At 51.9% G+C, this 13,872-nt stretch overlaps 1 protein-coding gene across 3 annotated transcripts in view; it reads left to right on the plus strand.

The window, feature by feature from the left end:
• SAMD11 (sterile alpha motif domain containing 11) overlaps positions 1 to 13,872 on the plus strand; it is a 118,795-nt gene that overhangs the window by 42,700 nt on the left and 62,223 nt on the right. For 2 of the 3 annotated variants that reach the window (XM_090123049.1, XM_090123051.1), the window contains exon 8: positions 1,029 to 1,127. In XM_090123049.1, the coding sequence (XP_089979175.1) occupies positions 1,064 to 1,127 (64 nt within the window). In that variant the 5' untranslated portion in view covers positions 1,029 to 1,063. Of the gene's footprint in view, positions 1 to 1,028; positions 1,128 to 12,580; positions 12,624 to 13,872 lie in introns of all 3 variants that reach the window. The other variant, XM_090123050.1, reaches the window with a different exon arrangement.

Genomic DNA, 13,872 nt, shown 5'->3' on the forward strand with positions numbered 1-13,872 from the left:
TTAGAGTTTGCTGTGGCTCAGCTTGCATGACCTGGCTGGGCTCACTGAGCCCTGTGCTGGAGGTGTGTGGGGTGAGGCTTTGTCCAGGAGCCCCATTTTCATTGTGTGCAGCATATCCTAGAATCATAGAATGGCCTGGGTTGAAAAGATCATCTCATTTCAACCCCCCTGCTGTGTGCAGGGTCACCAACCAGCAGCCCAGGCTGCCCAGAGCCACATCCAGCCTGGCCTTGAATGCCTGCAGGGATGGGGCATCCACAGCCTCCTTGGGCAACCTGTTCCAGTGCATCACCACCCTCAGAATGAAAAATATGATAAAGTGCTCCTATTGTTAACTCAGTCCATTATCAGCAGTGCTATCTCCCAGATGGCTTCATCTGAATAGGGAGGGGGGGGGTGAAGCTGCCCCCCCCCCCCCCTTTTGGTTGAAGGGGTGTTGGTGAGGGCTGTAATAATGAATAATGTTCTCGGGGACCACCAGGGTTTCATTAATGCTGGTTGTGTCATACTGAACTCCCAATCACCACAGAACCATGCAGCTCCAACTGCCTCCCAGCTCTCTGATGAACATCCTTGTAATCTCATTGACCCGCCGTTCTGCTGCCACGCATAAATCCAGATTTGGAGATCTCACGTCCAGTCACAAACGGGGCTGGCAGCCTTGTGATCAACAGAATAAAGCTATCTGCTGCCAGGGGGGTGTTTTATTCTCATGGTGGAGGTAGGGCAGCTTTTTGGAGAGCTTAACCAGTAGGGGAAATCAGAAACCTGCAGGAGAGGAAACAAAAAAGGTGGTGTTTAAATGACATTAACGTTGGGCTTGAACATAGAATGTGGGAAATTGTGAATGGAGGGAGAGAAATGACTGAGAAATAGAAGAGTTTGGGCGGTGTTATTCAGACATACAGTGCTGGGTGCAATGCTGTGTGTTTTCTGGTGTTTCCATCCTTTTTGCTTTTTCTCCTTCGACTCGGACGAGCAGCCCATAGGAAAGCTGTCTCATTTCTGCCCCCCTCCTTGTTTTACAGCATTCTGTTTGGATTCTTTCCCCCAGAAGTAATGGATGACCTTTCTTCAGCTCTGTGTCAATCTGGCCATGCAGGGAGACTTCCCCACACTGGTACCAGGTGAGGATGCTCGTGCAGAACCATACAAACAGCTGGCAGCAGGGAATGCTGCCATGCAATGGTACACTGAGGCTACCAAGTGCTGTCACTGCACCATCCCTGTTATCCTCCTGAGTGCTGTCAGAACAGCAGAGAGCTTTGGACTCTCCTCCTCCCCCCACCCCCCCATTGAGAGCTTTCTGTCCTCGCAGTGTATTTTTGAGGGCCTCTGTTTTCACAGCACCGGGATGGATGGACTCCTAAAATATACAGCCAATTACACAGCAGAATTTATTAGACTTTATTCTGGTGCACGTTACGTGGTGGGGGTGGGGAGGAAAGAGCAAACTCCGGTAGGAAAGCCATAGCAACTGCAGCTGTAAGTGTGAGGATGAGAAGTCCCCATAAATACACCTGACTTTGCCATCACTGTTAATTAAATGCACGTCATGAAACACGGGCACAGGGAGCAGCAGTGCTCGCAGGCACAGCAAGAGCGAGGCTGCATGGCCTGGGGCTGAGCTGCAGAGCACAGCCAGGAGGGTTAGAGCCATGCAGGTGATTGGGAGAACCCTTCCCAGCAAGGCAGAGGGGACTTTCCAATCAGTTATTAACATTTCTTGCTTTATCTTCTCATCTTCACGGGTTTCATTGTAATGATCCGGCGTGCTGCACTGCTCCGCTGTGATTTCTCTTCCTGTCCCAGATGGGTGGTAGAGGAGAACTCAGCACTGATGCTAAGAAGGAAATGGGGCATAGGAAGGACCCGTCCCACTCAGCTCTAAGGGTGAAGCTCAGGAGCCTCGTGCTGCGATTTGTTCCACTTCTATGGTGTTCTCCCCTGCAAACGATGCACCAAAATTTGGTTTCTAGGAGCAGCGATGCACAGTGTCCTCCCAGAGGTTTGTGATCCACAAAGACCAGGATGAGGTTCTGTGTTAATGCAGCCCTACCTCATTTTCTTCCCCTTCTTATGAAGCGTTTTTCCATTCCCAGCTCTGTTTCACCTTTGGTAATCTCCCTGGCATGTACTCCATCAGCACTCCTATGGGGCTGCAGCGTGTAAGAAGTAAAGCCCACAGTTCAGCACTATCCATCTAATATCTTCTGACTGGTTTTAATCATAGCATTTTCCATTTAATTGGGAAGGCAGGCACACTTTGCATATTAACACATTGCAGCCTGCACCTCCTAAGCATTTAAAGCAGAGATGGCTGGGATGTGCCCTGCAGCAGCTGGGAACCTGCTGGGTGTCTGTAGCATCTCAGGGAATGGGGTCTTTGCAGCAGGGCTGGCTGGCTGGATGCCTACTGGAGCAAAAAAGGTATCATCCCCTCAAAAAATTACATGCATTTCCACCCATTTAAATAATTGGTCTGCAGACTGTGCAGCTGTTGCTTTGCTGTTGAGTCCATTGTTTTTCTTAGAGCATAACACTGCTGGTCTCATTGTCTGCTCAGGGGAAAATATCTTCTTCCCTCCAAAGCTCTTGGTTGTGTCGCTCTTTCCTCTTCTGTGATCCACCCATCCTCATGAAGGACCCATTCTTTCCCTTCTTGCCTTTGTTCTGCCACCCATTGCAGGGGTCTGTCTGGTGCAAAACCAACAGCTTTGTCTTAATTTCACTGTGGTTTTCAGGGCTCTCTTCTCCTCGGTCAGTACTTGCCTTGGGACAGGCATGTTCATTTGGATTTGGAGGAGGTCTTTTATGGTGAGAAGGCTTTACAAGAGCAAGCTCACATACACACCTTACCATGTGTGAGACACCATGGGCAGCTGTCACTGCGAGCTGCTGTCAGAATTACTTCATTGCACGTTAGCTGTGGTCCAGAAAGCCAGCAGATGTGCAGTTCTACCAGGAAGAGGTGTGTGCTTTGAACTCAAGACAGATCCAGCATACAGTGTTCCTCTTCCCTGGAAGAAGGCTGGCTCCCAACTCCACACAAGCACCTAATGATGACCTCAGGGCACGGTGCTCTTGGCCAGGGATTGGTGGCATGCCTTGTCCTGTGCTAGGGATGGCCATTCAGAGCAGCATCCAAAGTAGAAGGGAAGCAGGGAGCGAAAGGAGCAGTTCTTGCATTGCAGCATGCATTTCCCTGCCTGCTCAGCCCTGCTGCTCCAGCTTTTCTGGTCAGGTAAGGATGGCATCGCGTCGCTGTCCTGCCTTGCACTTACCCACAGACTTCATAATTATGGCCTTCTTTAAAACAGATACTGCTTGTCGTGCCAGGAATGGTCACAGAGTGAGGAAGCAGCTCAGGGATCCATTAGGGAACGAGAGGTGGCTACATTTATTTCTACCTGAAATTTCAATTAAGATTGCAGTGTAAAGCGTGCTTCATTGTCAGCCAAACGGAGACAGAACGGCGCTGGGTGTTGAATTTTAGAGTCTGTCTGTCAAGGACCAGATGGAGATTTTGGGGGTTTAAAGGTCCAGGGCAGTGCTGGAGTCACAAATGCATGTGGTGTTCATGTGGGTGTTTAAAAGCTGTGTGTCCCAATGGCAACAGGAGACCCAGCTCCATTGTTGAGCTTTCTCAACAGCTGGAAGAATAGCAGAAGTTGTAGAAACATTACATATGTTAGCCTCCGTGGATGGAAACTAAAGGAGGATGGTGGAGGTTGGATGTTCTGCTCTTCGCTAAGGCTGGGAGGCACAGAGGGGCAGGTGGGCTCTTAGCCATTGGTTATCATTGCAAAACTCCATCAGGATAACCCTGAGATGAAGGTGCTAAGAACCACTGGGCTTCTGTGCATCCTGGTGCTTTGTTGAATGGGAAATCTCAAACTCCTGGCTCCTGCAGCGTGCACACCTTCCCATCTCCTTCCATTTGCACCGTCAGTGCACGACTGTGAAATGGCATCTGTGCAAAGCGTGCACACACACACACACACACAGCCATGCAGGGACAGGAGAGCAGGTTGGTGCTGCCCTGCTTGGGCGTCACTGCACTCCTGAGCACACAAACATGCACACACCTCACTGTGGCTTGTCTCCAGCCCCGTATCCATTTGCTTTTATTATCCAGGCAGGAGATGAGGTTCATTAGGGGAGCGGAGGCTCTAACAAGGATGGGGAATGGCAACAGCAGAAGGATGTAGCGATATAAAGTTATGTCAGAAAAACCTTCACAAGAAAAACGTCTGACATTAGAAATGGTGCATTAAAAATTCAAGAGGGTTGGAAGAGGGGCAGGACTGGAGAGAGAGGAAAACAAATAAATACACGGGCTTTAAACTAATAAATCCTCCTATTTGGGGAATGCATCAAACCCAGCCTGCTATTAAAGTTGGTTTGATTTCTATTATTGTTAATAACAGTGATAAATACATTTTTTCTTGGATCTCAACGTTGGGCTTATCTGCATTTTCAATACACGTTCAGAGGGCTGAGCAGTCCCTCCCTTGCACTGTTTGCTTGTGGCTAATATGTTCCCTTTGAAATACAGTAACAGCTCTCTTTTCTCTGCACCTCTGTGTTGGCACTGCTGTGTTTGCAGGCATGCAGGCTCTCTCTCTCACACGATCCTCTTAATATTATTCATCCTTATTATATATCGTTATTCCTTATTATGATTTATCTGCCACGCCGTGGCTTTATTAAGATTGATACCCCTGTCCCCAGGGAGCTCCCAGCATGCAGCCCTGAAGCAGCAAAGTCTCACTTTTCTTCCAAGCCATAACAAGCCTCATGGCTTGGCTTCAGCAGAAGGCCTTGGGCTCGTTTGTACCAAGGTGATGCATCCAGCTTTTGTCCAGCATTGTGGTCCCATTGCACTGCAGCACCAATGGGAGCTGCTTGTTGCTGGCCAGGAGGGAAATCACAGCCCTCCTTTCTCCTGCTTGTTCTTCTGCATCTTCATTTTCATCTTGCCTATTAGAAGAGATTCATTGAGCTCCTTGAAAGCTGATCCTTGTGCTGGGGAGGAGGACCTTTCCTGGATTGCTTCCTGACAGCTTCACTCTGTGCTGCTCTTCAAACAGTGCAAAATTTGGGGACATTTGCACTGATAGAACATCCTACGAGGCAGTGTTACATGTTGGTATGTACTGTAGGTAACAGAGATGAAGGAAGTGATGCTGGGTGCCAGTAGCATCTGGGAAGGAACCTCCTGCCTGGCTTTGGCACAGAGGTGCCCTGATCTCCAACTGTGCTGCTCAGGGGGGAGCTGAACCCTGGACATTCCCTTGTCTGTGTGCAAAGAGAACTGCACAGCCCCCCAGGCTGGAAGGCTGGAGCAGAGAACCTGCCCTGCAGGCTGCAACTGGTGTGTTCAAAGAAATGGAATGGAGATGGAGCTGTCTGAGAAGGAGACTTTGGAAATGCCAGTCCAGACAGCAGCTGATAACAGAGAAAAAAAAAAAACAGAGAGGGAAGATCATAAACCATGGAATCATTCGCATTGGAGAAGATTGCTGTGATCCCCAAGTCCAACCCCAACCCATCCCTTAGGACCATGACATGGGAGCAGACATTCTTGCACTGTGAATGGGTGTGGATCGCCTGTGTGGGGTGGTGGGAGCCGTGTGGGTCCCTCCCTGCATTGGTTCCTGCACTGTATTTGGGTTTTGGGATCTGGCAGCCAGCCTGGATGCCACAGGTTTCTAAAGCTGGCTTGGCGTGACTCTGATCCTATTTGAAACGTTGGCAAAGCACGTGTGGAATTCAGTAATACAAGAAAGAACGGGGCTTTGGAGTGCATGGGCTGTTTGGGACGGGGCTGACCTTTGTCCACTGATGGTGACTGGAGGCTCTGGGATGGAAGCAGCAAATTGTCACATTGTGTGAGCAGAGCAGGGCTTGGGGCACACATATCTGCAGTGTGTGTGTGTGAGCATCCACAGACACGTTCTGTTCCTCTTCCAGCCGTTTGCTTTAGGGATGAAATGCCTCCAGAGATGGCTCAGAGCTGGGGCTGCTCTGTGTCCCCAATGGCCACCAGGTGCTGAGGAATGGCTCATTTCTGGCAGGGCACAGAGTCTGTGCTGACAGCAGGCAGCAGCCTGAGCGCTCCAGCCATGACCTGAGGGGAGCATGGATTCCTAGGGGGCTGTTGCTGCTCCCTCTAATTCGATTGCCTCTTTATAATGGCTTCAACTTTCTTTTTTTTTTTTTTTTCCCCCCTTTATCATTATTGACCAAGGAGCATCAGTAAGGCTAGAGAATAAATAGTTCCCTGATGGTTAACAACAGGCTCTCCACCAATTGGAATTCAAGCTGTGCTCCTTCTTACATTCCTTATAATCACACTTTATTGCACAGAGCAGAAAATCAAGCGGCCGCCCCCTCCCTGCTCGTCCCCCTGGGTGCCGTGCTGTCTCCCGGCGGTGCAGGTGAGGTTGGGGATGCGGAGGGGGGACCCGAAGCACTGCGGGTTGGGCGCTGTTTGCCAGACCCCACCTCCGTCAAAGCGGCGGGGGGGCTGGGAATTCAACTCGGGCCGACGGGGAGAGCACAGTGCGCTCGTATAGACGTGTATTTGTGTATGTATAGCGTGTGCATGTGCGCAGCCATGCCCTCCCCGCCCGCTTTGCACGGCGCAACCCGACGGGGCGGGCGGCGGGGCCGTCTGGCTGCTCAGCTCCGCGTTGTTTGCTCAGCCACCAACCCCCCCCCGCACACACACACACACACACACACAGTCTGGGGCCGGTCCGGGGCTGGCTCCAGGCTCCCGGGGGCGGGAGGTGCTGATTTTCCAGTGGGTATTTGTCAGGTCAGAGTCTGCGCCGCCCGCCGGGCTCCGCGCCGCGCTCCCCGGGTTATTTATTACCTCTCTCCCCGGCGGCAGCGCTGCGGCTCCGGGGCTGCTGCCAGCAAGCCGTGGCGGCGGCGGCGGCGGCGAGGGGAGGGGGGGGGGCGGGGGGGTCCTCCTGGGGGGTTCCCGAGCAGCGACGGGGCCGGCCGGCAGCCGGTCGGTCCCTGTTGCCCGGTTTGGAGGGAGATGGATGGGAACGGCGTGTCGGGGGGCTGCGGGGTTCCGGCAGGCTGGAGCTGAGATGGAGAGCGAGGAATCTGCTGCTGAGAGCGGTTCGCTTTGGTGGAGCTAGAGGCAGCGTTGGCTCTCAGCCTGCGTGCTTGCAGTGGGGGGGGGCTGAGGCTCCTGGCACCGATGGGCACATCCTTACTCAGGATCTGCATAATGCACAGCCTGATATTTGCCCGCGGTTGCCCGGGGAGGGCTGCAGGCACTGTGATTGTGCAGTTTGGGGCTGGTGAGAGCCGGCCGTGCTGCTCTGGCACACACGTGCAGCTGTACAGCTTGCTGCTGCTTCTGAGCGTTTTCTGCTCAAAATCCCCACGCTGTGATTTGGTGATTTGCATTGGTTGTAGTTCTGTTGAGTCACCGTATGGAAAGTTGGGAGGTCTAAGATAAAAACGACCCCTGAGCTGAGCTTATGTGCTGTTACTGGCTGAGCAACGTTCCCTGGGTGCCTATAACCTAGAGATCTCCTCCTCTCCTAGTGCTTCCCAGGTCGGCTTTATTTCTGTGTGTGTTTCTTTGCATGCAGACTGCTCGTGCACAGGATTGGTTTGCGTGCCTGCAGCCCCCCCATGAGACTTGTTGTGATGTGGGCCTGCCCCAAGGGATGCGATGGGAGTGATTTATCAGGATGTGCCCCTGCATTTTGGAGAACTGCCACAGCACAGGGGGGGGAAACGGCCTTGCTTTGAGGGGCACCACCTGTACCCCCTTTGTGTTATCCATCCTGAAAGAGTGACAGCATGGAGGGGGCTGGAAGGGGCTGCCCATGCAGGTGAGAAGGCCAAGGAGAGGCTAACATGAGAGGTGGTTTAGAAGCAGTCAGCAGCTACTAATTATCCCACGCTCCGACTCGTTCTCAGGAGAGCTGGGGAACTCTTTGATCTGCCTGTGTTTTGCTTTCTAATTGGATTGGGGTTCCGGATGCTGCTGCTGGGGGGTTTTGGGGAGCTGATGGAAAGAGTGACATGCATCAGTCCTTAGGACAGCAGCAGGGGAATGTTTTGTGTGCAGCTGGAGGAGTGCTTGGGTCACCATTCTCCTCCTTGTCCCCATGCAGCTATCAGTAGGGTTCTTTTATATGGTCTCCTGAATACCCTTTTTCCTTCCCCTGCGTGTCCCTGAGGTTTCATCCCTTTCTCACTCAAGTTTTATGGTGTGCAGAACTGAGTGCTGCCTCCCTCCTGCTCAAGAATTGCGTTAAGCTTGCATCCCATTGCTGTCCCACTATTCCAGTCACTGGGTTTGCTGATTTAGTGACCTTTTTCACTCCCTACTGCAGCAATGAGTCTGAGCAGAACTCCAAGACCATCAGCAGGGACTGAGGAAGGTCTGTCTGCTTGAGAAAGAGTTGCAGAAGCACCGGTATAGTTAAAGTGCAGTGGATATAACAGCACGATCTCTATTATTATTCCAAATAGAACGCCTTTCTCCGGTCGAGTAATAAAATAAGATCAGAAAAATACCTCTCTCAGAACAGCTTCCAAGGTGGGAATGATGCCTGTGGCCTAAGAACCGACCCCGAGAGCCAGTTTCCAGCAAGCACCACCATGCCAGCTGTCAGCTTAACCATTGACAGTCCCTCAGAGATGGCAGCTGTGCATCCCCATGTTCTTGGGGCTGGGGAGGACACTGTTGCAACAGAAGCAACTGCCAGCTGAAGCTCTTTATGTGAGTGGTAGAGAAGGATGGGAGCGTTGTGGAGGGCTGTTTGCTTCCACCAGCAAAAGGGAAACTTTTGTTGTTTCCTGAGAACAGTAACGTGGTGGTGGTGGTTGCAATGAAAATGCCAATAGATGGGAACAATGAGCATTCTTGCAGTCAGACACAGCAGAGTCCCTGGTGAGTTGTGCTGGGTCTGCTCTCTTGGGTGTTAGCAGGAGACAGGGAGAGCCTTGCACTCGTTAGCATATAGATGTGCATCCTAATTGGACTTTTGCTGTAGCTGTAATTAGCCCAGACCATTGGGACAGGCTCCCTTAAAGGAAGAATGAGCTGTTGGGTGGGAATAGGCTTGAGCATCTCCTGGATATTTACAATGGATTAGGCTTTTTATTTTAGGGTCAGCGCAGCCTTAACCTGTGTGCAGTGCTTTATGGCTAATGCCAGCATTGCTTCTGGGTGCAAAGCACATGTGAGGATTGCCTGCATGCCTGATGGACTTAAAAGGGGAAAGGGGAACTTGAAAAGATCTCTTCCCTCCACTGCTCGCCCTCATTGGTCCCAGCTTCCTCCTACCTCTTTCCAGGACAGTGAGAAATGAAACGTGTGATAGAACCCATCTTTCTGCCCCTCCAGCTGTTGGCACATCTGTTAGGAGGACGTGATGCAGGTTACCATATGGCTGCAACTGAAAATCTGACTGCTCCCATAGAGCCAAGCTAATATTTCAGCATGCTGTCTCTCCCCAGCCAGCACACAGAGACCCTCAGGTTGAATATTGGAGCTCTTCTTGTCTTCTCAGGGCACGAAGCAGAGTAGATGTAACCCTCGTGCTGTACCATGCAGCAGTGCATTGGTGCTTGGTGGCCGTCCCCACCTCTGGAGGTGGCTTATGAGCAGAGAGCCCAAATCTGGAGCTGCTCTTCGTGGATCGCTGCAGTCACACAGCAAAGCAAAATAGGCAGAAATAGAAGCTGGAATGCCTGAGCCCACATGCAGCAGAGTTGGAGCTTGGAAGTGTGACAAACAAATAAAGCTCAGTGCTAACTAGTTGCAGCTTCCCTCGGCCACGGGTATTTGTTATGAAGCAAAGCAAGGGAGCTGCACTTCTTCCAGATCACTGCAAAGAGATTGAAAGGGTCTGGCCCTGTCCATAGGTGGGGTTCAGCATGGCTGTGACAGCAGTTGTGCAGATGCAGCAGCCCAGCTGTGTGCCAGGCACGGTTGCTCAACACCCATTTCTAGCAAGGAGGAGAATTAGGATAGCACAGCACCTGGCTGCAGAGGTGCACAGTGATTTAAAGGCTTTCGGATCTATTAGCACTAATTAACGTGTTGGGAAGCTGGAAGCCAGCTTGGGCAGCACAGAACTTGAGCAGCTCCTAAATTGGTCAGGGCAGGCTCTGCCCAGTCTTTACTTTGACCTCTCCAGCATGCACTGAAGTAGTTAGATCTTGGTGACACCAGAGCCTTGTGACACTTTGCTCCTGGAGGATTAGCTAACAGTTCATCTGCTGAGTCTAAACAGTTGTGCTCTCTCTGTGCACATTTGTGTACACATGTGAGTGAGGGGGCAGCCCACAGCTTATTCTTTTGTAGCCTATTTGATGCTGAGATGATGCTCCAGGCGTTGCCTTCATCTCGATGGTCACTCGTTTGTTATTGGTGTAACCCAGCAGCAGACTGCAGACCCACGGATGGTCCTCCAGAGCATCTTTTTGTTGCTGTGAGTGCAGGCAAGAAGCAAGGCAGAGGGTGATCTACAAGCATTGGGACGCAGCCAGGCTTTGGATTAATGCATCATGAGCATCGTTTCACCATCTTTTGATAGAGTGAGTTTTTCCTAGCCGTGGAGCAGATTAAAGTAGCACAGAAGAAAAGGCTTTAAGATTAAAAAAAAAGAGTCTGATGGAAGCTTTCTTCTGCATTACAGCTTTGATATCTCACGTCTTTCACAACAGTTACAAATTAGTGATAAATAACATCTGAGGAGAGAGGAATAGTAGAGAGGGAAAGATGTGGTTTTAATTGCAATCTGGGCCAACAAAGAAGGTAGTTAATACAGAGGGAAGCTGTCCAGTGGCTGAAACTGCAAACTCGTTTTGCTGGTGATTTCTCTAAGTGCTCTTTTTATACATCTAAATAACAAGTCACATTTAGAAAGGCTCCCCCTCCTCTTCCAGGTAGAGAAATGGAGGCCTGTCCAGTGTAAGTAATTTGTGAAGCTGGTGGCAGAAGGAGGAGGGAAATCCTTATCTGTTAACTTTGAGCTTGAAGCACAATCTCTTCTTGTAATGTGCTCTGCAGGACAGCTCTCTCTTTGCTGCCTGTTGACACATTGAGACAAACAAAAAGTCTGGGTTTTGTTTCAGGCTTGCGTGATGTATTCCAGAAATGAGGGACCAGAGGATAGAAAATGATCACTCTTTATTCCCTTTACTGCCATAGCGCCTCTCTGAGCAAATGAAGGATGATGTGTTCACTTTGCTGGTGCCCTGGAAACACAGAAAGACACAGAAAGACCTGGTGATTCTGCCCCCAGACCTTACAACACGTCCCAGTGGTGCGTTGGCAAAGCAGCCCTGGTTCTCTCTTAAACCACTCCTGCATGGATTTGCTTGCATCTCTCTGATGGCCAATGTGTTGATGCTCATCCTGCCAGCTCAACTGGAGCTGAGCAGCTTCAGGATGCTGCAGATGCATTCGGACACCCAGAGAGAGCTCTGGTGCTTTATTGCAGCAGGAGGGGCTGGGAGGACTTGGTAGTGAGTTTCGGTGCTTGTAAGGGATGGATGGGATCAGCTGGACCCTGTGCCTCCTGAATCCTTCCAAACATCACTGAGCTCTGCCAGGAAGCCTTGTGTGCATGCAGGAAGCAGCCTGGCCCACACCATCCCCATCACAAAGCCCTTCTCTTCCAGTGCCCGACTTCCACCCATAGCATCAAGTGCTCGGGTTTGTTCAGGATCAAAGCACAGCCAGGTAGATGCTGCCTGTCAAAGACAAAGCATATTCTCTTCACTTAGGACCAGGTTCAGATTTGAGCCTGATTTCTTTGGAGAGAAAAAGAAACCCAGCTGACTTGCAGTGGGAAAACCCTCTGGGCAGTCAGCTTTTCCTGTAAAGGGGGAAGGTTTCTGCTCAGAGTGTGGCCTCAATGCCTGCATCTCCCAGTGCCTCTTCCAAGCATTGTTCTTGGTTCATTAGGTGATAATAGAAAGTGATTTTTCCCCTGTCACCTTGAGCAATCGGAGGCATTAAGAATGAGAGCCTAAGCCTGAAAGCCTTAATGAGAGGGTTTGATGGGTCTGTGTATCTGCCTCCTTCATTAGAACTGGAAGCCAGAGGATTGCTCCCAGAGCTTGCATTCCTTGAGGATAAACAGGCAAGGGGAAGGAGCGTGGCCAGGCAGTGCCAGGAGGTGTGAGGTTTGGGGCTTTTTTTCCATCCCCAGACCTGCTGAGCCTCAGAGAGCTGTTTGCTCCCACCTGTATGGGTGGGAAGCAGTGGCTCATCCCACCATGGACCACCAGCAGGTGTGGTAGGAGCTGGGAGCAGAGGGGACAGGAGGAGCACCATGAGATCCTACTGATAGGAGGGATGAGAGCAAATCTTTTCCTCCCTGGCAGGCAGGCAGGGTTAACCTGGCACCTCCTCCTGCAAGGAGATGGGAAACACAAGGGACACATTGGGACAAAGCCAGGAATTGTGGTGGCTGTTCCGGATGGGGATGGGATGCAGAGCTCTCTTCTTTCTGCCACCTTGTAGGACCTTGTGGGGCATCTCTTGTGCTGTATTTAAGGGATACTTTCTTTTCACTTCCAGGTAGGTTTCCTCCTGCACAGTTGCTCCCATTTAGCATCCAAAGGTAGGGAACTCCGTCTCATTAATGTACCAAATCTCCACCAACCACATCACTTAATGTTGGGCCGTGTTGTCCCCATGGGGCTGTCCTGGGTGAACCTCACAGCACACCCACCACAGCTCCGAACAGAAAACACAGGATTGAAGTTGGAAGGGACGACATTTAAAAGCCATCTGGTCCCATTCCACCAAACAAGGACACCCACAGCTCCATCAGTGCTCAGAGCACCGACCTGGTGTGCCTGCAGGGATGGGGAGGCACTCCAGCCTTTTCACCAGTGCAGAAAGCTTTTTCCTTACGCTCAGCCTCCCCCCCCTCGAGAAACCATTTCCATTCCCTTCATCCCATCACAGCAGGACGAATTAGAAAAAAAAAAAGAGAAAGGGAGGCAGCTTGCCAGTGCTGTGCCAGGCGTATCGGGGCGGGCTGGCGGTGGGGATGGCCGTGCCGGAGCCGTGCTGCCTGCCCCCCCCCCGGCGCAGCCCCGCCGCCCGTCGTTCACCCCCTCACCCCCCCGCCGTCGGCGCGCCGTTTGCCAGCGCCTCCGCTTGTTGAAATGGGCCAAGTTCGAGGAGCGGCGGCGGTGGTGGCGGAGGAGCGGCTTTGCTCTGAGCGCCCGAACTGCGTGCAGCGGGAGCCGCGTGGAGGGGAGCCCGGCTGTGCCCGGCGGGGGGGGGGAGCGGCGGCGTTCGGGGCTGCGGGCGATCCCCGGAGCTCCGGAGGACCGCGTGTGTGCATTTCCCATCAGAACCCAGTCAAAGCGGGAGCGGCCGTCAAACCTTCTTCTTCCCCCCCCCCCCCCCCACCCCTCTCTTTCACCCGCCCCCCAACGGCGGCGGTCGGGGCAGGTGGAGCTGCGGGAAAGTTCGCCGCCGGTGCGCGGAGCCCCGCGGGCAGAGCCGGGTTGGGGGGGTGGGTGGAAGGGGGGGGGGGGGAGGGGGGGCGGTGCGGAGGAGCAGAGCGTTTAATTTTAATTATGGCATATAAATAAATAAACCAGGTGTCAGTTGAAAGGAAAAGAGCGGAGAAGTGGTGGGGGGGGGGGGGGGCGGAAGGGGGCTGGCTGGGCGGCGGGGAGCCCTGCAGCCTGGCGAGAAGGTGGGTCGATCTGGGGGAATCAATAAGCGTGGGTCTTTTTTTTTTTTTCTTCTTTTTTTTTTTTTTTTTCCCCTTTTCTGTGTGTGTGTGTGCGCGTGTGTTGTGTGTGTTTTTTTTTTTTTTTTTTTTTTTTTTCTTGCAACCAAAATAATGT

This window comes from Phasianus colchicus, chromosome 22 (assembly GCF_987193195.1).
Source record: "Phasianus colchicus chromosome 22, bPhaCol1.hap1.1, whole genome shotgun sequence".
NCBI lineage: Eukaryota > Metazoa > Chordata > Aves > Galliformes > Phasianidae > Phasianus > Phasianus colchicus.